We start from the raw sequence: 23758 nt of genomic DNA, 5'->3' as shown, positions 1-23758 counted from the left end.
GATACATATATTGTGTGTGTACATAAATGTGTACACACATATATACGTACAAATATACATATATATGTATATAGATAAATATATATGTACATATGTATATATACATGTATATATATTTATATATGTATATGTATACATATAGATATATAGGTCTATATATAATATATGCATATATATGTATACATATATGTATATAAATATGTATTTATATAAATATATATGTAAATATATATGTATATATACATAGATATGTATATATACATAGATATGTATATATACATATATAGGTATATATATGATAATAATAAAGACGTATATATATACACGCATCAGTGTGTGTGTGTATATGTATATATATATATATATATATATATATATATATATATATATATATATATATGTGTGTGTGTGTGTGTGTGTGTGTGTGTATATATATATATATATATATATATATATATATATATATATATATATATATTTATATGCACACACACGCATCGTAAGTAATCAAATTCATCGTCACACGTCGTGGTTTCGGAATTTCCTCCATTACCACCGACGACTAAAGCTTTTCATGCCACGTCATGTGCACATCCCATGCAGCGTCATGACCTGTGGGAAAATACAGAGTAACAACACGAGGAGTGCATAATTTACATCAAGGTGAGAAAAGAGGTTAAAGACTCTTCTTTAACCTTTCCTGTGTTATTTGTAGCCAGTGGGGCTGAATATATATATATATACATATATATTTATGTATCTGTATATATATATGCATACACACATATATATATGTGTGTATGCATATATATATGTACATATATATGTATATGTATATATGAATATATACATATATGTGTGTATGTATATATATATGTGTATGTATATGTATGTATGTATATTTATGTGTATATATATATATATATATCAATATATTGTATGTGCGCATATGTATATATACATACATATGTATACGTATAAATACATATATATATATATGCACACAGTATATATAAACATATACATATATGTATATATAGATATATATGTGTGTATGTGTATATATATGTATAAATATGTATATACATATGTGTATATATACATATACATGTATACATATATATGTATACACATATATGTATACATATATATACACATATATGTATATATATGTATACATATATAAGTGTGTGTGTATCTTTATCTATCTATATATTTAGCTATCTGTCTGTCCATTTATCTATCTGTCTACACACACACACACACACACATATCTATATATACATACATATATATGTATGTATATATACACATACACACATATATGAATATATGTATTTACGTGTATATATATGTATATATATATGTATATATTTATATATATACACACATATATGTGTGTGTGTGTGTGTGCATATCGTGGGCATGTGTATATGTGTATTTGTATTTGCCTATGCATTTACAGTATATATGAGCGTGTATTTCAGTATCAATGTATATGTTTTTGTGTATACATGTGTCTGTCTCTGTGCATGCGTGAGCTGTGTGCATGTAAGCGTAGACACGTGTAGACGCGTATACATAAGGGCGTGAATTTGCTGCGTTCAATGAAAGTGAAATTCTCTCCCACAATCACGGGTGATCAGCTGATTGACGTCACTCCTAAATACAGCTTGCTTGTGCAAATGTCCTCGCGGATTTCCATATATCTTAAGCTGTGTGTGTCACGTGACAAGATGGAGGGGGGTCATTGCCTGTGACCAAGTGACAAATGACTATTTTGGGCTGTTATTAATGAACGTTAAGCGTGTACATGGCATGTGGTAGATCGAAATATATGGGGTGAAACTTATGTTTGAAGAAAAGTGGAATATATGAACCATATCTGTAATTTTTTTTCTAGGTTATATACTGTTTCATATAACGTTAATTGTGTGGTTTTATAACCTACATGTCTTTTTTTTATAATTTATATCAACATCCCTAATGAATGTTTCTTTCTGTTTGTCAATCTACCTGTTTGTCTATCTATCTACCTGATTGCCTCTCTATCTATCTACTAGTCTGTTTGTCTTTAACTCTCTCCCTCTTTCCCGCTCTATCTCCTTCGCCCTCTCCCTCTCTCCTTTACTCCCTCCCTCCCCCCCTCTCTCCCTCCCCCTCCCCCTCTCTCTCCCTTTCTCTCTCTCCATCACTTCCTCCCCCTCTCCTTTCCTCCCTCCCTCCCTCCCTCCCTCTCTTTTTCCCTCCCTCCTTCCCTCTCCCTTTCTCCTTCCCTCCTTTATATGCAATACGCTCTCTCCGAGCTGCAATGCACAACATAATCACCCACAGCCATGTATTGCACAGTGAACACGCCGTTACGCACTGGACTCCCGATTTGCATGAGATTTCGTATTGCAATCTGTGTGTTTTTTGTCCTTAAACTTCTCTCGCTCTCGGATGAACTTTATCTATCTACCTGCCAGTCTTTATGTTTATCTATCTGTCTATCTGTCTGTCTATTTGTCTATGTATCTATGTATGTTTGTTTTTCTGTCTGTCTGTCTATCTAAATATTTATATATTTATCTATCTATCTATTCATCTACTGTATAATGATATCTATCTATCGGTAGACCATGGATATGTACATTGTATACAGACAGACAGATAGATAGATATAAAGTAAATATACAATGAAAGACTCAATATTTTCCCTTCGACAAGCTGGTTAGAGATCTCACTGTAATCAAATGACTAACGTTGACATTACGCCACCTTTACTACGAAATTCATCGTTAAACTGTGTCTATAATGAGTCTTTACGATCCACAAACATATCATTTACACATATTTTTTTACGCATCATTTAGACGTCAAATGATTGTTTGAAGTAAAATTCATGACGATGATGACTGAATGTGAGAGAGCTACAGCATTATGACGATACTCGATAAAAAAATAAAGAAAAAAAAAACAGTATGTGAATAATTCTCTTGTGACGAAGCGAGTATTTTTTTTTTTTTTTCGTTTTCTTGTGCATACTGGATAAGCTCAGAGACGCTCCGTGGATAAAAGGTTATTAATCCTTGTCAAGAAAATATTGCACAACCTTGCACAGTCTACAGGTCTTAACCGACAAACTTTCTGGTCATCATTAATTTAAAGAAGTGATAATAGCGATATTGATGATGATTATGACGATAAAGGTAATGATAATGATGATAATGACGATAATGATACTGATAATGTCGATAATTATAATGATACTGACGATAATGATGATGATACTGACGATAATGATACTAATAATGTCGATAATAATAATGATACTGGCGATAATGATGGTGATCATGCCGATTATGATAATGATAATGAGATGATGATAGTAAGAGGGTACTAGCGGTAGTAGTAGCAATGATGATATTGACGACAATGATTATTATGATAACAGTATTGATATTGTTGATAATAATGATCTTGATACTAATAATAAGGATAATAATAATGTTGATAATGTTGATGATGGTGATAATGATAATAATAATAATAATAATAATAATGATAACGATAATAATAATAACAATAATAATAATAATGATGATAATGATAATAATGTTAATAATGATGATGATAATGCTAATGATTATGATAATGATGGTGATAATGATAATAATCATGATAAGGAAGAAATGGAGAGATGGTCGTACTTATATAAAGTACATTCGTACCGACAAATCTCCACATTCACATTCACACATACACACACACACACAATCCCCCGCCCCCCACACACACACATCCACACACTATCTACCACATACGCACACACTTAAAACTCATCCACACACTATCTCCCCCCCCCCCCCACCATCCACACACTATCTACCACTTACACACTTACACACTTAAAACTCATCCACACACTATCTCCCCCCCCCCCCCCACCATCCACACACTATCTACCACATACACACTTATACACACAAACACAACCACGCACCATCGGTATCTTAATGGCCCTTCAGTCAGTATGCCCCCCCCCCCCCCCCCCCCGTCTGCATCGAAGTGGCGAATTCTAGCTGAACAACTCCAGACCTTGAGAGTTTCCTGTACTCAGCGAAGTCCATAGCGTTGGTGTGTGTGTTCTGGCGTAGTCGCTGTCCGCCTTTCGTGTTGAGTGGGTGTGTCTGAGTTTCGCTCTCCCGGGATGGCGGGGAAACTTTTAATATTTTTTGTGTGATTTTTGGAATTTTGGAGTTTTTTAAATAGTTTTTTTTATTGTTTATCTGGTTATTTTTTATGTTTATATGTTTCTGTCTTTTTTTTTTTTTTTTTTCTAATACCTTTGTCAGTGATTGCATATATATATATATATATATATATATATATATATATATATATATATATATATATCGTGGTGGTGATAGCAAGTGCATGGAAATATTTATCACCGAATTTGACTCCCAATTCTTATATCTAATGTTCATTACCCAACACTTTTTTTTTAGTTTTCTCATTTTCACAACATTAGTTATTCACGATACTGATAATACTGATGGTAATTGAAAATGAATGACGATGATTATGAAATTATTACGTTGTCATCACTTTTAGTATCAATTTCATTGATATAATTGATAAAATCAGTGTCATCACAAACGCGAGCATTGGAGTTGATAATTAAACTGTTGACAACTATGAAAATAGTAATAATGACAATACTAAAAGTGATGATAATTGTAATAAATCTGATAAATGATATTAATGACATAATTGCAATGCTGATCATGATAGCGATAACAATGCCAATGTTGACATTAATAATGATAATGATAATCAAAGACAATGAAAAAATAACAGTAGTAATAATGATGGTAGTTATGTGTGTGTATGTATATATATGTATATATACACATATATATATATAGATATGTGTTTATATACATATAATAGAGAGAGGGAGAGAGAGAGAGAGAGAGAGAGAGAGAGAGAGAGAGAGAGAGAGAGAGAGAGAGAGAGAGAGAGAGAGAGAGAGAGAGAGAGAGAAAGAGAGAGAGAGAGAGAAAGAGAGAGAGAGAGAGAAAGAGAGAGAGAGAGAGAGCATGAACACATATCAGAAGGCCCTGTAATGCTGCATAAACAAGGCCTGTCACATAAATTCAATCTGGTGTGTTATTACCACATTATACACAACCCTACAAATTCACGCTGTGTGAAGGCCTCCGGTCGTGGTTACCGTATTTACACGGAATTCCCCAAATGACAGAAATTAGCAATGGAGGCTGGGTTGATTTCGTTGCTGTTAGGAATAGGAATAGTATTTGAGGTAATATAGTTTTTTTTTCTTCTTTTTTTTTCTTGTCTTTTCTTTTTTCTGTTTTTCTTTTCTTTCTTTCTTTGTTCTTTTTTTTCTTTTCTTTCTTTCTTTCTTTCTTTTCTTTTTCTTTTCTTTCTTGCATCTTTACGATTTATCATAACATTTTATTGTTATGGTGTTATTGTCAACATTATCTTTATCATTATTGTTGCCATTATTATTATTATTATTATTAATATTATTATTATTATTATTATTATTATTATTATTATTATTATAATCTTTATTATCATTAATACTATTATTATTAGAATCTTTGTTATCAATATTATTACTATTAGAATCATTATTATCATTTGTATTAATGTTACTATTATTGTTATCATTAGTATAAAAATGATAATGCTAATCATTCATATTTTTTCATTATTATCATTTATATTATCATTATTGTTGTTATCACTGATATCAGTTGTTATTACCATTACCATTATGATTGTTGTTATCATTATCATTATTAATTCTGCCATTATTATCATATTATCATTGTTATTATGTTGTCATTATCATCATTATTTTCTATTATTATTATTATCATATTTTTTAATTTGTTATTATTATCATTGTCATCATCATTATCATCATCATCATCATCATCCTCATCCTCATCCTCATCCTCATCCTCATCATCATCATAACTATCATTATCGTTATTATTATTAGTATACTTATTATCATTATCACTACTATCATTTTCACCACTGACATTACTATTATCATTGTAGTTATCATAATTATCATAATTATTGTTATTACTATTATCATTATTATTATCACTATCACTGTTTTTTTGCTGTTGCTATTATCATTATTACTATCATTATTATCATTGTTATGATTATTGTTTTTATTAATATTGTTTTCGCTATTATTATCATTAACATTATCTTTATTATCATTATGATTATTGTTTTTATTAATATTGTTATCGCTATTATTATCATTAACATTATCTTTATTATCATTATCATTATTACTCGTATTACTATTATTGTGATCATCATCATCATCATCATCATTATTATTATTTTTATTATTATTATCATTATCATATATCTATTATCATCATCACCAATATTATTTTATTAGTATTATTATCATTACGATAATTATTTTGATTTCCATTTCTATTATCATCGTCAGTATTCTCATTATCATAATTATCTTTATCATCATTATTATTGTTTTTACCATTGTCATTATTATAGCCATTATTATTATTATTATTATTATTATTATTATTATTATTATTATTATCATTATTACTATTATTACCATTGTTTTTATCACTGCTACTAATACCAATATAATTATCATTATCAACATCATCATCACTATCATTACTATATTGTTATCATATGTGTTCATTATTGTTATTACTGTATAATCATTATTATTGTTTATATTACTATTATTGTCATTGTTATTATTATCGTTATTATTGTTATTATTGTTTTATTATTATCATTGTTTTTATTACTATTATTTGTATTATTATTATTATTACTATTATTGCTGTTGTTATTATTATTGTTTTTATTATTATTACATTTATTATTATTATTATTATTGTTAACATAATCATTACCATTATCATTATCATTATGGCTTTGATTATGATTATCATATATACCATTATCACTTTTATCATCAATAATATCATCACCTCCATTTTCGCATTTTCACTATTGACGTCATCACCATCAATATCATCATCCACATCCTTCTCACAACCAACCAAAATCGAGTTAAAAGCCAAGAAAAAAAAAACAGGGAAAAATATTTGCTTTTAGTCATTCACACAAACAAACACTCATTACAAGGAACAAAGCCTATGTCCGGGAATCGTTGTAACGGTAACACAGAACAAAAGGGTGGAGTGTAATGTGTTACGCAGACTGCAGTGGTACAATCAGAGGTCGAGGAGGATAGACAATAGATTATAAAGGGGGGGGGGGGTGTAAAGGGTGTTTTTTGTACGCGGATGTTCATTGGGTGGCGGGGGGGGGGGGGGCGTTGTTCGGTTTATATGAGTATATGTTTGTTTTATTTAGGTATTTATTTTTGATGTTTATTAGATATGTTTGAAAGGGTGGGATTGCTTTTGAGATTTGCCGTAATAGGATTTGTCGGTTTGTTATACATGGTTTGTTTGTCGTGGTTTATTCTGCTTGTTAGTTGTGTTTGTATGTCTTTCTGTCTGTCTTTCCCTCTCTCTCCTTTACTCTCTCTCTACTTCTCACACACACACTCTCTCATCTCTCTCTCTCTCTCTCTCTCTCTCTCTCTCTCTCTCTCTCTCTCTCTCTCTCTCTCTCTCCCTCTCCCTCTTCTTTACTCTCTCTCTCTCTCTCTCTTTCTCTCTCCCCCCCCCCCTCTCTCTCTCTCTCTCTACTTCCCATCTTTCTCTTTTTCCCTCTCCATTTCATCTCAGTCGACTCAACTGTGAATGAGTTCTGGCATCAGCTTTTTGGGTCAAAGTCGGGGTGGAAAAGAACTGGCAGCCCTACCGCATCATCCCGCTGCTTAGTACACATGTTCCTCTACGTGTGTGTGTGTGTGTGTGTGTGTGTGTGTGTGTGTGTGTGTGTGTGTGTGTGTGCGTGTGTGTGTTTCTGTGTGATGTTTTTGTATGTATATATGAGAGTGTTATACTGATGTTCCAATTTAACAAAGGGAGTATTCCAGTCGCCACCTTTTCCTTTGTTATAATTAATTATTAAGGATAATAATATATAATAGTTTGAGGAATATACAAATCAGCCAGTCACTTGTAAAATCTCCCCCTCGCCCCCACCCAAAAAAAAGTGTAAAAAAACACACACACACACCGGTATCAACGTTCCCAACACATAAGGCAATTTCACGGCACATAATACACAGTAACGATACATAATAAAGAGATAATATATAGTCACATTGCACACACTACTATTGACCTCAGCGACCTCCATAAAGGTTGAAAATGAAAGATGACCCCCCCCCCCCTACATTGCAACATGGATTTGCATCATCACGAATATGCAACCATGTGTAAAAAAAAGGCATAATTTTTCGGTGTTTTCACCTGATAGGAGATATTATGGTTTCGAAACGTGGTGTCCTTTTTATGCGTTTTTTTTAAATTGTCTGACTGATTGTTTGTATTTGTATTATGTTATTATACTGTATTTTGGTTTATCTTTAACCTATAGGCCTTATGCGGTACTTTATTTCATCGCTAAAGGTCCCTTTTTGACGTTTTTTTTATTGTGTTGTAATAACTTTATCGCACTGTATTACTATACATTGCATTTTAGTTGACTATCAACTCAATCTGCTATTATCTTATCTAATCTCTAAACTTTATCTAAATCTAATATTTAAACGTTATCTTAACTAAATCCCTAATCTTTATCTTTTCTAATCTCTAAACGTTATATAAACCTACTATTTAAACTATCCGTAATCTTTATCTTACTTAATCTCTTAACGTTATATAAACCTACTATTTAAACTTTATCTTAACTAATCCGTAATCTTTATCTTACTTAATCTCTAAACACTAACTTATCTCTAAACTTCCTCTCATATCTAATCTATCTGATTCCCAAACGTCATCTTATCTGATCTGTATACGTTGTTCTATCTCTAAATATTAACCAATCTCTATGTTATCCAATCTATTATCTCATCACTAAAGTTCACCTAATCTCTAAACGCTATCTCATTCTCATCTCTAAACGTTATCTTATATAACCCCTAAACGTAATCTCATCTCTAAACGCTATCTTATTCAACCTCTAAACGCTATCTTATCCAACCTCTAAACGCTATCTTATCCAACCTCTAAACGCTATCTAATCCAACCACTAAACGCTATCTTATCCAACCTCTAAACGCTATCTTATCCAATCACTAAAGGTAATCTATTCCACAAACCTTATCCAATCTCATCTTTTTATCTTATTTTCACGACTTTTTTGCGATCTGCCAGGACGCTGTGACGCATCGACGGTGACGGTGCCGGTGACGAGTCTTGTGTGACGTCACGCAGCAGTGGGTGCACGAACGACCGAGGACACTATAGGGTTGAGAGGAGGGGGGGAGGGGAGGAGGAAGAGGAGAGGGGAGGGGAGGGGAGGAAGAGGAGGAAGAGGAGAGGGGGGGGGAGGGAGAAGAGGAGGAGGGGAGGGGAGGGGAGGAGGGGAGGGAGACGAGGAGAAGGGGAGGGGAGGAAGTGGGAGAAGGAAGGAGAGGGGGAGGGGAGGAAGAGGAAGAGGAGGGGGGGAGGGGAGGAAGAGGAGGGGGGGGAGGGGAGGAAGAGGAGAGGGGGAAGGGAGGGAGAAGAGGAGGAGGGGAGGCAGAAGAGGAGAAGGGGAGGGGAGGAAGTGGGAGAAGGAAGGAGAGGGGAGGTAGAGAAGAGGGGGAGGGGAGGTGGGGGGAAGAGAAGGGGGAAGAGGGGAGGTGGGGGAGGGAAGGAGAAGATAATGAGAGGAGGGAGAGAAAGGAAGGAAGGAGGGGAGAAAGAGGATAAGGGAGGGAGAGGAGGGGAGGAGGAGAGGGGGGAGAGAAGGAAGGCGGGAGAGGGAGAGGACACTAAAGAGTTAAGAGGAAGAGGGAGGGAGAAAACAGAAAGGAGGTAGAGGAAGAGAGGGAGGGAAAGGGGGAGAAATGGGAGGGAAGGAATGAAGGGGAGGGAGGGGGAGGAGGATGAAAGGAGGGAGGGAGAGGAGGAGAAGGAGAGAAGGAGAGAGAGGGAGAAGAGAATGGGAGGAGGGAGAGAAGAGAAGGAAGTGAGGGAGAGAAAGGAGGAGGGAGAGAAGAGATGGGGGAGGGAGAAGAGAAGGAAAAGAAGGAAAAGGGTGAGGAAAGGAATGGAAGGAGAGGGAGAGAAGTAGAAAGAAGGGGATAAAGAGGGAGGAGAGGGAGAAGGGAAGGGGGGAGAGAAGTTTCAATTATGGATAACGTGTATTTTTTTTTGTTTTTTTTTGTTTTTTTGTTTTTTGTTTTATCATTGCAATATTTTTTGATGAATTAATAACTGTCCTTACCAGAGGTCGTTGTTTCGAAGCGTGGTCGGCTCAGTCTTCGTTTTCTGTTGGGTCTCAACCTTCGTTTTTTGTAGAGTCTCAATCTTCGTTTTCTGTTGTTTATCAGTCTTCGTTTTCTGTTGAGTCCCAATCTTCGTTTTCTGTTGAGTTTCAGTCTTCCTTTTCTGTTGAGTCTCAACCTTCGTTTTCTGTTGAGTTTTAGTCTTCTTTTTCTGTTGGGTCTCAGTCTTCGTTTTCTGTTGAGTCTCAGTCTTAATTTCCTGTTGAGTCTCATCCTTCGTTTTCTGCTGAGTCTCAGTCTTCGTTTTCTATTGAGTCTTAATCTTCGTTTTCTATTTAGTCTCAGTCTTCGTTTTCTGTTGGGTCTCAGTCTTCGTTTTCTTTTGTGTCTCAATTTTCGTTTTCTATTGAGTCTCAGTCTATCAGTCTTTCTGATATAATGATTTTTTGGACTCAAGATATTAGGTTTAGCCGAACAATAGAGAAACGAATTAGAAATAAATTATATATAGTTAACCAATGACAGTAAAACGTAGATAAACTATTGGAAAAAAAAGTTAGTTTTAGTCGTACAACATTAAAATAACACAGATAAACGACTGAAAAAAAAAAATCTTAAAGGTGAATGTACTTGCAGGCATAAAGATGACACGGCCACACCTCGTTCTTGTTGCATGCACGGTGTCCATGCTCTCGACGCCTGCATGGTCTATCCTCCTGGGTCGGACGTTGAGTAAGTAATGCATTCTTGTATCGAATGTGCGTGTGTGTGTGTGTGTGTGTGTGTGTGTGTGTGTGTGTGTGTGTGTGTGTGTGTGTGTGTGTGTGTGTGTGTGCGGAGGGTGTATGTATGTGTGTGAATGTTTGTGTGTGTGAATGTGTGTTTATGTGTGTTTGTACGTGTATGCAAAACGGAGTGTATTATGTGCCTGTATATATGTCTGTATATGTGTATGTATAATATGCCAACTTTACCCATCTACCTATCAATCTATCCATCCACACCCACACAAAGCACCCATGCAAAACACCCACACACATACCCTACATAAGTTTACAACAAATACCTCTCTACCTGACTCACCCGACACCTTTTTACACATCAATACTTACCTACCTACTTACCCACCTCCCTCCCTCCCTACCTACCTACCTCATTACCCACCTCCCTCCCTCCCTCCCTCCCTACCTTCTTACACACCTCCCTCCCTCCCTCCCAAACTACCTACCTACCTACTTACCCACCTCCCTCCCTCCTTCCCTACCTACCTATTTACCCACCTCCCTCCCTACCTACCTACCTACCTACCAATTTACCCTTCTTACACACCTCCCTCCCCCCTCCCTCCCAAACTACCTAAATACCCACCTCCCTCCCTCCCTACCTACCTACTTACCCATCTCCCTCCCTCTCTACTTACCCATCTCCCTCCCTCCCTACCTACTTACCCACCTCCCTCCCTCCCTCCCTCCCTACCTACTTACCCACCTCCCTCCCTCCCTCTCTACATACTTACCCACTTCCCTCCCTCCCTCCCTCCCTACCTACCTACCTACTTACCCACCTCCCTCCCTCCCTCCCTCCCTACCTACTTACCCACCTCCTTCCTTCCTTCCCTCCCTACCTCCCTCCCTACCTACTTACCTTACCTCCCTCTCCGGAACAGCTGGAGCCTGTGCCAAGACCTGCGACTATGAATACGAACCTCTGTGTGCTAATAACGGCTTCACGTACCCCAACTTCTGCCTCTATTCCGTCGAGGCCTGTAAGAACGCGTCCCTCGCCATCGTCAGGAATCGACCTTGTAGTGAGTGCGGCCTTTTTTTGGGTGTTTTTACTTAGTGTTATTATTGTTTGGTTATTATTATTATTGTTATTATTGTTGTTATTGTTATTACTGTTGTAATTATTATTATTTTATTACTGTTATTGTTATTATAGTTGTTATTGTTATTACTGTTGTAATTATTATTATTTTATTATTATTATTGTTATTATAGTTGTTATTTTTGTTATAATTATTATTATTTTATTACTATTAATGTTATTATTATCATTATTTTTATTACTATTATTATTATTACTGTCATTATTATCATTATTATTATCATTACTATTATTTCTGTAATTGTTATTAAGAGGTTGTTTTTTTGTTGTTTTCCATTTACTTGCGTGTCTCTTATTGTTGTTGCTGATTTTCATTTGTTATAAATCTATTGGAATTAATTTTCGTTTTAAGGCTGGAGTGTTTACTATTACTAGAATTAATTTCCATTTTAAGGTGGGAAGTGTTAAATCAAACGTAAAGGAGAAAATTATTATTATATTTTTCTTTAGATTACTCAATTAAAATAAAGTTAGCTTAAATCCAGACAGTAAGAAGTCATTAAAAAATTGAGGTCATATATATTCCTTAATTTAAAGCTTTTCTGCATGTTTTATTATTACTGTTATTTTTATTATTATTTTCATTATTATTATTATTATTATTATTATTATTATTATTATTATTATTATCATTGTTATTATTATTATTAATCTCTCCAATCCTGTAAACTGAATACGTAGTAGTTTTCTGCCAGACCCATGCCTCTACGTATGCCCTCATTACGCATTCCTAATCCCTGACCCCCCTCCCACCCCCCTCCCTGCAACTATATCACGCTTCCCTAATTTCATTTTTTTCTCCTCCCTCCCTACCCCCCAGACTATATGACACATCCCTAATGCCTAATCTCACTTATTATCTATTACCGCCCCCAACAGCTCTGCCAGACCCATGCCTCTACGTATGCCCGAGAGACAGCGACCCTGTGTGTGGGAGTAACGGCCTCACGTACCCCAACCCTTGCGTGCTGATGTTCAATGCCTGCTTCTATGCGAGTCAGGGCATAAGACCACGGCATAAAGGAGCGTGTGGTAGGTTGTGAAACTGCGGGTTTGTTGTTACTAATGTTATTATTTTTTTGTCGATGTTATTTTATTTATTCTCTTTTTTAATTGTTTTATTTTTGTTACAATAAATGTTTTTTTGTTATAATGGATTTGCTTTAATTATTTTTGTTATGGATTTATTATGATGGCCGTGGAACGATGGAATTGTTATTATCATAGTTATTAATTAATTAATATATTATTATTATTATTATTATTATTATTACCATGGATTTGTTTATTATTATTATTATTATTATTATTATCATGACTTTTTGGGGTCGATGAATTTTTTACTGTTTGGTGTTCTTCTGTTTGTGAAGAAGTTTATGAGTATTTTCTTGTTTTCCGTTAAGGTTAATGTTGGAAAATATTATGATGGTAATGATAACTGACTTTATTTTTTGTGTATTCATTATTTTTATTGTTATTTTAAGATTATGATATTATTAGTGTTGTGTTCTTATTGATATGGCATTTAACATTATAACTATTATTACCATTATCTCTACTTTGTGCCATTATTATTTTTAGAAGTAGTAGTAGTGTAATATATTTTTTACTAATGATGATTATGATGATTATCATCATAATACCAATAACGATAAAAAAAAAATATATATATGTATATATATACATATGTAAAGACATATATATATATATATATATATATATATATATAAATAACCCAAAAACAAGTATACCCAAAACTCAAAACAAATATATAACAGTAATAATGAATAGATAAAATAATAGTAAAAACGAAAAATGATAAGTGAATCCTCTGGCGCTGCCTCCCAACACCTCCTGCCTCCTCCAGTCGTGGACCAGAACCGCCGCATCCGACCGCCTTGTCCCAAATTCTGCACGCGAATCTACGAGCCCGTGTGTGGGAGCGATGGAAGGACTTACGCCAACGCCTGTCGTCTGGAGTCCGTGACCTGCCGTGACCCGTTCATTGTGAAGGAGAAAGATGGCGTGTGTGGTATGTTGAGGGGTATATGGGTATTTGTAATACAGCTTGTACTGTGCGGTGCAGTGGTATCGGTCTCGTCTGGTAAACTGCCTGACCCGTGTTTAGTTTCCGTACTGCGTGTGGGTGGGAAACCTGGCTATTCCATGCACACAGGGGGTAATTTAGGAGCATAATGAAACAAGACAGCCTGTCACAACAAGAATAACCATCGTAACAAGTGGAATATAACTGAATTGTTATTGATTATTAATTATTGCCTAGGTATGGGGTGTGGAGATGGTGGGAAGTGAAGTTAGGTAAAGTGAAGGAAAAGGAGAAGGTAAAAGAAGAGATAATTCGTTGATTTGGGTTTTTAAGTCTTTTGAGATTATGTCTTGTTGCTGGTTATTCCATTATACAAGGGTATCGCTGCTAGTCAGTGCTAGAGTTGTATCTCTTTATCTGTTTAACTCTCTCTGTCTCTCTCTCTCTCTCTCTTTCTCTCTCTCTCTCTCTCTCTCTCTCTCTCTCTCTCTCTCTCTCTCTCTCTCTCTCCAGAAAACAAACAAACAAACAAAAATAAAAATTATACCCCACATTTCACGTTTTTTTTTTTCTTTCTTTCAGACGATGAAGTCCCCCCTCCCCCAACACCCCCACGCTGCCCCGTCGGTTGCACCCGCGAGTACCTTCCTGTCTGTGCGAGCGACGGCAAGACATACAATAACATGTGTCTCCTTAACATGACAGCTTGTAGGGACCCGACCGTGTTCGTTGTCTCGGCAGGACCTTGTGGTAAGTCAGAAGTGATGAAGGGTTAAGTAATTGCGCATCTAAGCAAGTGTGTAAGTAAGTCCCCTTAACATGACGGCTTGTAGGGACCGACCGTGTTCGTTGTCTCGACAGGACCTTGTGGTAAGTCAGAAAAAATACGTATCTAAGTGTCCTCGGAAAAAAAGTAAGTAATTAAATAAGTCTCCTCGAAAAAAGTAATAAATAAGCAGGGGAATTCTGAAAAGTAAGTAAGAAAGTAAAGTTTAAGAGTAAGTCCCTCTAAAAGTAAGTCAATTTATAATAAGGCAAAAAGATAAAAAAGTAAATGAAAATTAATTGAATTTACTAAAGATAAGCAATAGATGAAGAAGAAATGGTAAGTAAATGAACAGAATTAGTAAATAAATGGATAAAATAGTAAATTAAAAGTATAAAAATAAAAATATAAGTAAATAGATAAGACAGAAAAGCGTTTGTTTGTTTGTGTATGTGTGTGTGTGTTTGAAATGGTAAGTAAATGAACAGAATTAGTAAATAAATTGATAAAATAGTAAATTAAAAGTATAAATATAAAAATATAAGTAAATAGATAAGATAGAAAAGCGTTTGTTTGTTTGTGTGTATGTGTGTGTGTGTGTGTGTTTGTTTGAGCTTGAGCTTGTGTGCGCAGTATTTTGCATACGAGCCGATGTGAATATATACAACTGTGTAAAAAGTTCTATTAAACAGAACCCCGATTTTTATCTTCCATACCAAAATAGACGGCTCCATAACCTTCAGTACCTTCAATACAAAACTACGATAACCTAAAAAACAAAATACCCCCGTTATATCAACAACCAGTCATGAAAGTTTGCAAAAAATTATCATTATCTTCTTGTCATTTCCGCACGAATTAATTTCAGAATTAAAAAGATGGATTTTTCCCACTACTTCAGATATGGACCATGAATCATGTCTGATTAATTCCCTGATTCTATAGTGACATGGCATAGTTCCGTCGATATTTAGGTCATTTTATTATTATTAGTGATTAAAGCTAATTTTCTTTGTGTTCTCAGATCAATATTGTTGAATTCCGAGGTGAATTTATGGTCCTTATAGTTTCAAGTGATAGCCAATATATAGTAATAGAAAGAAAAGGGTTTAATTATAATATAAAATAGACATAGTATATATATTAAAAAGAAAATATGTGTATTATATATCAAGCAAAATAGTGTGTGTGTGTATATGTGTATATATATAAACAAAAGAAAATTTGTGTTTACTATATATAAATCTATAAAACATCACAAGACAGTAGAATATTTCAGTGTATTTCTGTTGTAATATCAAGTTATTAAACTGGTTTCTTATTTATATAATCATTCCATAATTGCCTGGTATCACGTGACTAATGGCGAAGGGAATACCAGGGAACCACACGCCGAAGATCCCATTTTCTTTAGTTGCTTCTTCAGAACATGCAATAAGAAAAACGAATTTGTTTTCGGCATAACTTGTTTATTTCCTTGCCTGTCGCCCTTGTCCCTTTGTTTATTATATTTTCATCATCAATCCTTCATCGGAGGATGCTCAGCCCGTTTATATAAATCTTTTCTTTACTGAAATTAATCTTCCCTGCCACCAGAAAATCCTGAAGAAGGCCAGACCGTCCCCTAGATCTCCCCAGTGTCCTCAAGGATGCACTCGCGAGTACCTCCCTGTCTGCGCGAGTGACGGCAGGACGTACAATAACATGTGTCTCTTCGATATGGCTGCCTGCAAAGACCCATCGTTGAAGGTCGTATTCGAGGGACGCTGTGGTGGGTATTCCAGTTATTTCATTCGAATATTTGTTGTATTTTTTTTTTTTTCCTTTTTTTTTGCTGCCAGTTGTCGGAAGAAAAGTATATACATATTACGTATTGCCACCGAGAAAAATGTGCATTTCAGGTCAGATCTGTTTTGTTTAATGAGTTTTTGTTTTCTTTTGTCAGAGATGGTATTTTAGATTATCTTAATGCGATTAATAGCATTATCTTTATCGCATACTGTTAATCGATAATGATTTTAGAGTATCATATTGCATTGATCTCAATTTCTGATGTATATATATATAATGTATATATACATATATATATATATATATATATATATATATATATATAAATGTATGTATATATATATATATATTTTTTTTTTTTTTTTTTTTTTTTGCGATTCCCTTTCCGCCTACCTCAACGCCACACATCGTTCTTCACATTCACAATATCCATAAACCCGAGTCGTTAAAAATGAACCACTAAAATCATTAGAGTAATCTGAATATAAATAGAATAGATATAATCCATAGATAAGCAATCAAAAAATAAATAAGTAAATAAAAAAAAAAACAATAATTCGAAAGCTTTTAAAAGTTGGGGAGAGTAAAGCCCATCCCTCTTCCCTCGTCCCATTCGCCTTTCCCCTCCCCCCTCCTCCCCACCTCCCCTTTCGATAGCAGTCTCCTATTACAGACGGAGGGGCATTGTTTGACCTCTTTCCCCTGACGAGAGTAAGAAAACATAGTCGCTTGCCTCATAAATCCGGGACAACGGAGCTATGGTGGTTTCAGGAGATTTTGTCCTTGAGAAATGTAAACAACAGCACGCATTCCCCGCTGGTATTTACTACCGCAGATTATCATAATAGAGTTCAGAGATTTGAGTATTTAGTGGTAGAAAGTGGATGTGAATTATATATACTGGGCTATATCAGTGGCATTACGGATTTACATTTTAAGAATATCTATAAACACGTAGACTTTTTAACACTAATTGGCATGTGTCTTCCGTGTTATTTGCAGATGAAGAGTCGGACTCATGCAACGAAATCTGCCCCTTTGACTTCGCCCCCGTGTGTGGAAATGACGGAATCACGTACACTAATGAGTGCACGCTCCAGCTAGCGATATGCAGGGACCCTTCTATCAAACCTGCCTTCCTCGGACCGTGCTGTGAGTTGGGGCGGGAAGGAGGGAAGAGGAGAAGGAAGGAGGGAGGGAGAGAAGGAGGGAGAGAGGGAGGGGAGGAGAGAGAGAGGGAGGGAACGAGGGAGAGAGGGAGGGAGATGGAGGGAGGGAGGGAGGAAAGAGAGAGGGAGGGAAGGAGGGAAGAGGAGAGGGAAGGAGGGAGATAGAGAGGGAAGTGGAGAGGGAAGGAGGGAAGAGGAGAGGGAAGGAAGGAGAGAGGGAGGGAAGAGGAGAGGGAAGGAGGGAGAGAGGGAGGGAAGAGGAGAGGGAAGGAGGGAGAGAGGGGGAGAGGGAGAGAGGGAGGGAAGAGGAGAGGGAAGGAGGGAGAGAGGGAGGGAGATAGGGAGGGAAGAGGAGAGGGAAGGAGGGAGAGAGGGAGGGAAGAGGAGAGGGAAGGCGGGAGAGAGGGAGGGAAGAGGAGAGGGAAGGAGAGAGTGAGGGAGGGAGAGGGAGGGAGGGAGAGAGGAAAGAGAGAGGGAGGGATGGTGAGAGGGGGAAGGAGGGACAGAGGGGAAGGGAGGGAGAGAGGGAGCAGAAGAAAAGAAGGGAGGGAGAGAGGGGGAAAAAGGGAAAGGGAGAGAGAGAGGGATGGGAGGAGAGGGAGAGGAAGGAAGGAAGGGGGAGGGAGAGAGGGAGGGAAGTGGTGAGAGGGAGAGAGGGAGGGAAGTGGTGAGAGGGAGAGAGGGATAAAGGGAGGGGAGAGAGAGAGAGAAGAGAGAGAGAGAGAGAGAGAGAGAGAGAGAGAGAGAGAGAGAGAGAGAGAGAGAGAGAGAGAGAGAGAGAGAGAGAAGAGAGAGAGAGAGCAGACAGACAGAGAGACAGCAGACAGAAAGAGAGAGAGAGAGAGAGAGAGATAAAGAAATTTATCAAAAGACTACACTTCATTCAAATGTTAAATTACAATACCATGCAACATTACATTAAGCTACTCACACGCACACAATCAAACCTTACTAATCCACCTTTCTATAATTTTCAGAAAGGAGAAGGGAAAAGCCAACTGAAATTTGTATAGAATATCCAAGGCAGTTATTACTTCGCAGCCGTCGCCACGAACTGGTTTTACACGATAAAGAAAATAATTTGAATAATCCACACAGATCAAATGATAAATTGAAGATAGAGGTAAATCATTAAATTCGTAGGTCACAGCTGGGGAAATTCGAATCCAATTATTGGTTATATTTTGGTCTTTGTGAGGTAAAAAATATGTAAGCTGAAATTCGTGAGAAAAATTCTGTTGAAAGATCAATCTTATATATTTCTAAAAATGAGAAAATATCTGTTAGATATCTCACCCAAAAACTATTTATATCACATATTTCGCTGTCTGTACTATATGAACTAAGGTTTTAAATCTATTTAATATTTAAAGATGTGAAAGACATTGGTCAGAATTAAACTTAATTATTTAATTAATTATATATTCTTTCGTTTAAAGGACAGGCAAATGTATCCAATTAAGACTTTCAAAATAACACTTAAAATTTCTGAAGATTTAATTGCATTTACCGATTTACAGCATATCAAAAGGTAACGAAAACATATGTAAACGTAGGTGTCTATATCATTCATAATGTTGATAATTGAATAGGAGAAAGTTAATGTTTGTGCATGAAACATTCTAAAATCTGATCGAAATATAACGAAATGTTTGAGCAAAGTTAATAATGATTTTAAGGGATAAATTTGGAAATGACTCCTAACACCGATTTCCGGGTGAAAACTTTTTTTTTTTTTTTTTTTTTTTTTTTTTTTTACTGAAAGTTCTGGTCGCGTCGAACGAATCTAGCTCTCATATCTTTCGCAAATGAGGCATAGCTATGATACCGGCCTTGATATCTGACGAGGGCATGGTAGGTATCAGCGAAATCGTGGGATACTGATCGAAGTCAAGGCTTTCACTTATTTATTTATTGCGAAACACATAGTAAACCGTGGGGCTACACAATCTTAACTTCGTGTGTTCAGGCAGGACAGAGCCCGGGCTGAATCTCGCTTCGATAATTTCTTACCTTGACCCAAAAAATTCGCAATGGCCAGCCTGCAAGTCGTCAAAATTGGGAGAATTGCGACCACTATCCGCCGCACTTTTTCGCTATTGCTATAATACTTTGCATAATAATGGCGAAACAACCTAGTCATGACGAAACTGATTTGAATTTTAACTGACCTCTCTTATGGTCTAGATCTATCAGCACGTGATTATCTATTCCAATAGACTCTAATAGACTGGTCGCTAGTATCTATCGTCACGTGACACCCAAGAGCAATTCCCATTGGCTCATTTGATATCCCTCGCTTACGTCATCCGCTACAATTCCGTCCGACTGTTTCGTCGCTTCCTGGATTTCCGCCGGAAAAAAGGACGTATTATGAAGCGCTTGGAATTTTTGACTTTTACATCCCCTCTACTTCCCTTATTATTAGTTTGTGAAGGAAATGCTACAGGCGAAAGGTGTTTTAAAATGTTACGTTCTATCGGATGGCAAGATCAGATTCTTTATTTATTTATCTTGTGTTATTTTACATGTACTCTCTACGATATATGGCTATACGTTTATTGCTTTGCATTATTGTTATTATTATTTTGTCGTCTTTGTCAATGCTGTTATTATTTACCTACCTACTTAAAACTTAGTGAAAAATGTGTTTGTTTTCTTATTATCATTATTATTAGTGCTATTATTTAACCACGTACTTATCATATTATTGTTAATTCTAGATATATATATATATTACAATCTCCATCTCTGTCTCTGTATCCTCCCTTCCCTATCTCTCTCTATTTCTCTTCTCGTCTCTCTCTCTTTCTTTCTGTTTTTAATTCTCTCTCTCTCTCTATTTCTCTTCTCGTCTCTCTCTCTTTCTCTCAGTTTTCAATTCTCTCTCTCTCTCTCTCTCTTTCTCTGTTTTCAATTCTCTTTCTCTCTCTCTCTCTCTCTCTCTCTCTCTCTCTCTCTCTCTCTCTCTCTCTCTCTCTCTTTCTCTCTCTCTCTTTCTCTCTGTTTTCAATTCTCTTTCTCTCTCTCTCTCTCTCTCTCTCTCTCTCTCTCTCTCTCTCTCTCTCTCTCTCTCTCTCTCCCTCCTTCTGTTTTCAATTCTCTTTCTCTTTCTCTCTCTCTCTCTCTCTCTCTCTCTCTCTCTCTCTCTCTCTCTCTCTCTCTCTCTCTCTCTCTCTCTCTCTCTCTTGCTTTGTTTTCAATTCTCTCTCTCTCCCTCTTTTCTTCATATGGGTGAGCCTGAGATATGTTTTACATTATACGCTTACCCCTTAATTTATGAAACAGATAATGATTCAATGAATAGTGAGAGTGACTGTACATGCATGGTGAAACATTATTTATCTAATTTGCACGCATAAATCAGTTCTTCACTGAATAAATACCATTTCAGATTAGTGTTTTATTATAAATGTATAATCCTTCATACATTGGAAAGTTCTGTTATTGTGTATATATAATATATAAATACATATATGTAATATATAAGATATACACATACATATATAATATACAATATACATACATCTATATAAAATATACATACAAATATATATATATATGTATATACAAAAACATGTATGTGTATGTGGGGTTGTGTCTTGAAATGTGGGAGGACTTGGAGGGCCATGGTCCTGCTAAAAATAGTTAAATTGCTTTTTCAAATGTCTTGATCTATGATGGTCTGCTCAGGCTGGAGTATGTTGACCTTAACTGGACATTTAAATAGATAAAATGAAGCACCGTATTCCTGAATTCCAGACGCTGTATGTACACCCATGTCCAAAACTTCTGTCAAACACGTTTCGAATCCCTCCCTAACACTCAAATGATGACTCCCGGAAGGTTTCGAAGCTTCACTCGCGACGCTCTTTTTATCCGATACTTTATACTGCAAGCGGGAAGAAGTGACCTCATTAACTGTAAAAAGGAGAGGGAAAAAATCTCCTCAAATGCAATATGGAATCACAACTATATAAAAGACACAAGGTGACAAAAATAAAAGAAAAAATTACATAAGCTATTTTTTTTTTTTTTTCATCGGGGTAAGAATAGTGGTGTAGATTGAGCAAAGACGTTGGGATGGATGCCAAAATCCGGGTTTGATACAATGAGGATCCACTTAACCTACTGACCGTAATAAAGTCTATGTCTGATGGATGGAAAAACTGGCCTTTAATACTTCTGCCACTTTTCTTTCCAGAAAAATCTAGATTCCAAATATTCTAACGAGCAAGTAATGTATGATTTTATAGATAGCCTTTAATGAACAAGATCTGCATTTCGGGTCATTACTTAAAATGTGAAGAACCATTGCTCTAACATTTGAACTTCAAGTGCAGGCTTTAAAGACTACACATTTTAGCTAAAGTTAAGACGACAAGCTAGGAAAAGGTGATGCCTTGACCACTTCTGTAATAATATTAACAACAGTAACATTAAGCATAACAATAATAAGAGCAGAAGTAAAGTACAAGGACAAAGGATTAAACTTTTGATTGTCATGATACTCTGTGAATGCACAATAGTTTGCAAGATAGAAGCAGAAGCAAGACAACCAGATATTGCAATCAATGAGAAAGTTGTCGCTTCATTGCTGACATTGCAAAATTGATTAGGATTTATGAGTGCCTTGATTTTAGGATATAAAGAAGGATGAAGAAGTTGCAGGAGAGTACTTGGGGTGACAAAAAAAAAAACTATTTCGGATGGTAAGATGGCATAGAGATCAGAGGTCAGAACTTACGCAACTAAAATTCCTTAAGGACAATTGTTTGAGGGACAAATGCGTACAAAATATCTTTTCATATATTTTCTCAAAGGAAAAACATCTTTCATTCCGTATGAAAATACAAATAGGTGTAAAAGATACAAAATTAAATGAAAACCGAATCTTTACATTGGTTTGCCTGTAAATCTAAAAAAGTTTCTATGAATAGTTTGAAGAAAATGAAATTTTAGGGGTAACTAAAGCAACTTGTTAACATAGAGACCGCTTCATAAATACAGAGTTTCTATGAAGTAGTAACGTTCCGTCGGATTATTCCTTATAATGGTTATTTTTATTATCATCATTATCCTTATCACTATTATCATTATGATTATCATTGATATCATCATTATTATTGTCATTATCATAATCATTACAACTACTTTTAAAATATAATCGTTAATCTCTTCAGAGCAGCTAAATTTTCTTCCTCTCCTGAAAACATTTCTGTCTAATTCTCTTTTTCTCCACGAGGACACTCCAGTAGCCTAGGAGTGGCATCTTGGAGTTCCTTGCTAGTTTTAAAGTGTTATGGTCAGCTTCTCACACTATCGCTTTTATCACAATGCCCCAACAGGTTAAAGGATACAGTATACGCGAAGGGGTAACTTAGGGTGGTTCCGGGAAGAGGAATTTCACTGAGGAACATCCTTAGGACCGGGAAGTGAGTTGGGTGAGGAGGAAAGAGAGACAGAGAGACTACTCTGAGCGGGAGGCATGTTTTTTGAATTCACGAATTACGGTTTTCATTTTATAAACAGAGGTCAGGTGGTTTTGGACAGAGCTTTTATATATATATATATATATATATATATATATATATATATATATATATATGTGTGTGTGTGTGTGTGTGTGTGTGTGTGTGTGTGTGTGTGTGTGTGTGTGTGTGTATGTATATATATATATATATGTTTACACACACACACAC

The 23758-nt window shown here is 35.8% G+C and overlaps 2 protein-coding genes across 2 annotated transcripts in view; both read left to right on the top strand.

Annotated features, from left to right (window-relative positions):
* Window positions 1-4140: 4140 nt before the first annotated feature.
* On the top strand, window positions 4141-16861 carry LOC125027278 (four-domain proteases inhibitor-like). The gene is made up of 7 exons (XM_047616250.1): window positions 4141-4162; window positions 11033-11128; window positions 12063-12203; window positions 13163-13315; window positions 14151-14315; window positions 14913-15080; window positions 16693-16861. Exons 2-7 carry the CDS (start codon window positions 11041-11043, stop codon window positions 16722-16724), a joined length of 747 nt encoding a protein of 248 aa, XP_047472206.1. The 5' UTR covers window positions 4141-4162; window positions 11033-11040; the 3' UTR covers window positions 16725-16861.
* The window catches only part of LOC125026980 (serine protease inhibitor dipetalogastin-like), a gene marked incomplete at its 5' end in the record, with an annotated part of 16938 nt that continues 9905 nt past the window's right edge, over window positions 16726-23758 (top strand). Inside the window, 2 exons of the mRNA XM_047615586.1 lie at window positions 16726-16867; window positions 17890-18039. Coding sequence (XP_047471542.1) covers window positions 16726-16867; window positions 17890-18039 — 292 coding nt within the window. The remainder of the gene's footprint in view (window positions 16868-17889; window positions 18040-23758) is intronic.

The sequence above is a fragment of the Penaeus chinensis genome, chromosome 7, assembly GCF_019202785.1.
Source record: "Penaeus chinensis breed Huanghai No. 1 chromosome 7, ASM1920278v2, whole genome shotgun sequence".
In the NCBI taxonomy this organism is placed as follows: domain Eukaryota; kingdom Metazoa; phylum Arthropoda; class Malacostraca; order Decapoda; family Penaeidae; genus Penaeus; species Penaeus chinensis.
This window is presented reverse-complemented; position numbering and strand designations above follow the sequence as displayed.

Excerpts from the sequence above, each read along its gene's own strand:
- LOC125027278 (XM_047616250.1), top strand. The coding sequence starts at position 11,041 with ATGACACGGCCACACCTCGTTCTTGTTGCATGCACGGTGTCCATGCTC. Across the intron at positions 12,204-13,162 it reads CGTCAGGAATCGACCTTGTA|CTCTGCCAGACCCATGCCTC; the intron begins GTGAGTGCGGCC and ends CGCCCCCAACAG. Across the intron at positions 14,316-14,912 it reads GGAGAAAGATGGCGTGTGTG|ACGATGAAGTCCCCCCTCCC; the intron begins GTATGTTGAGGG and ends TCTTTCTTTCAG.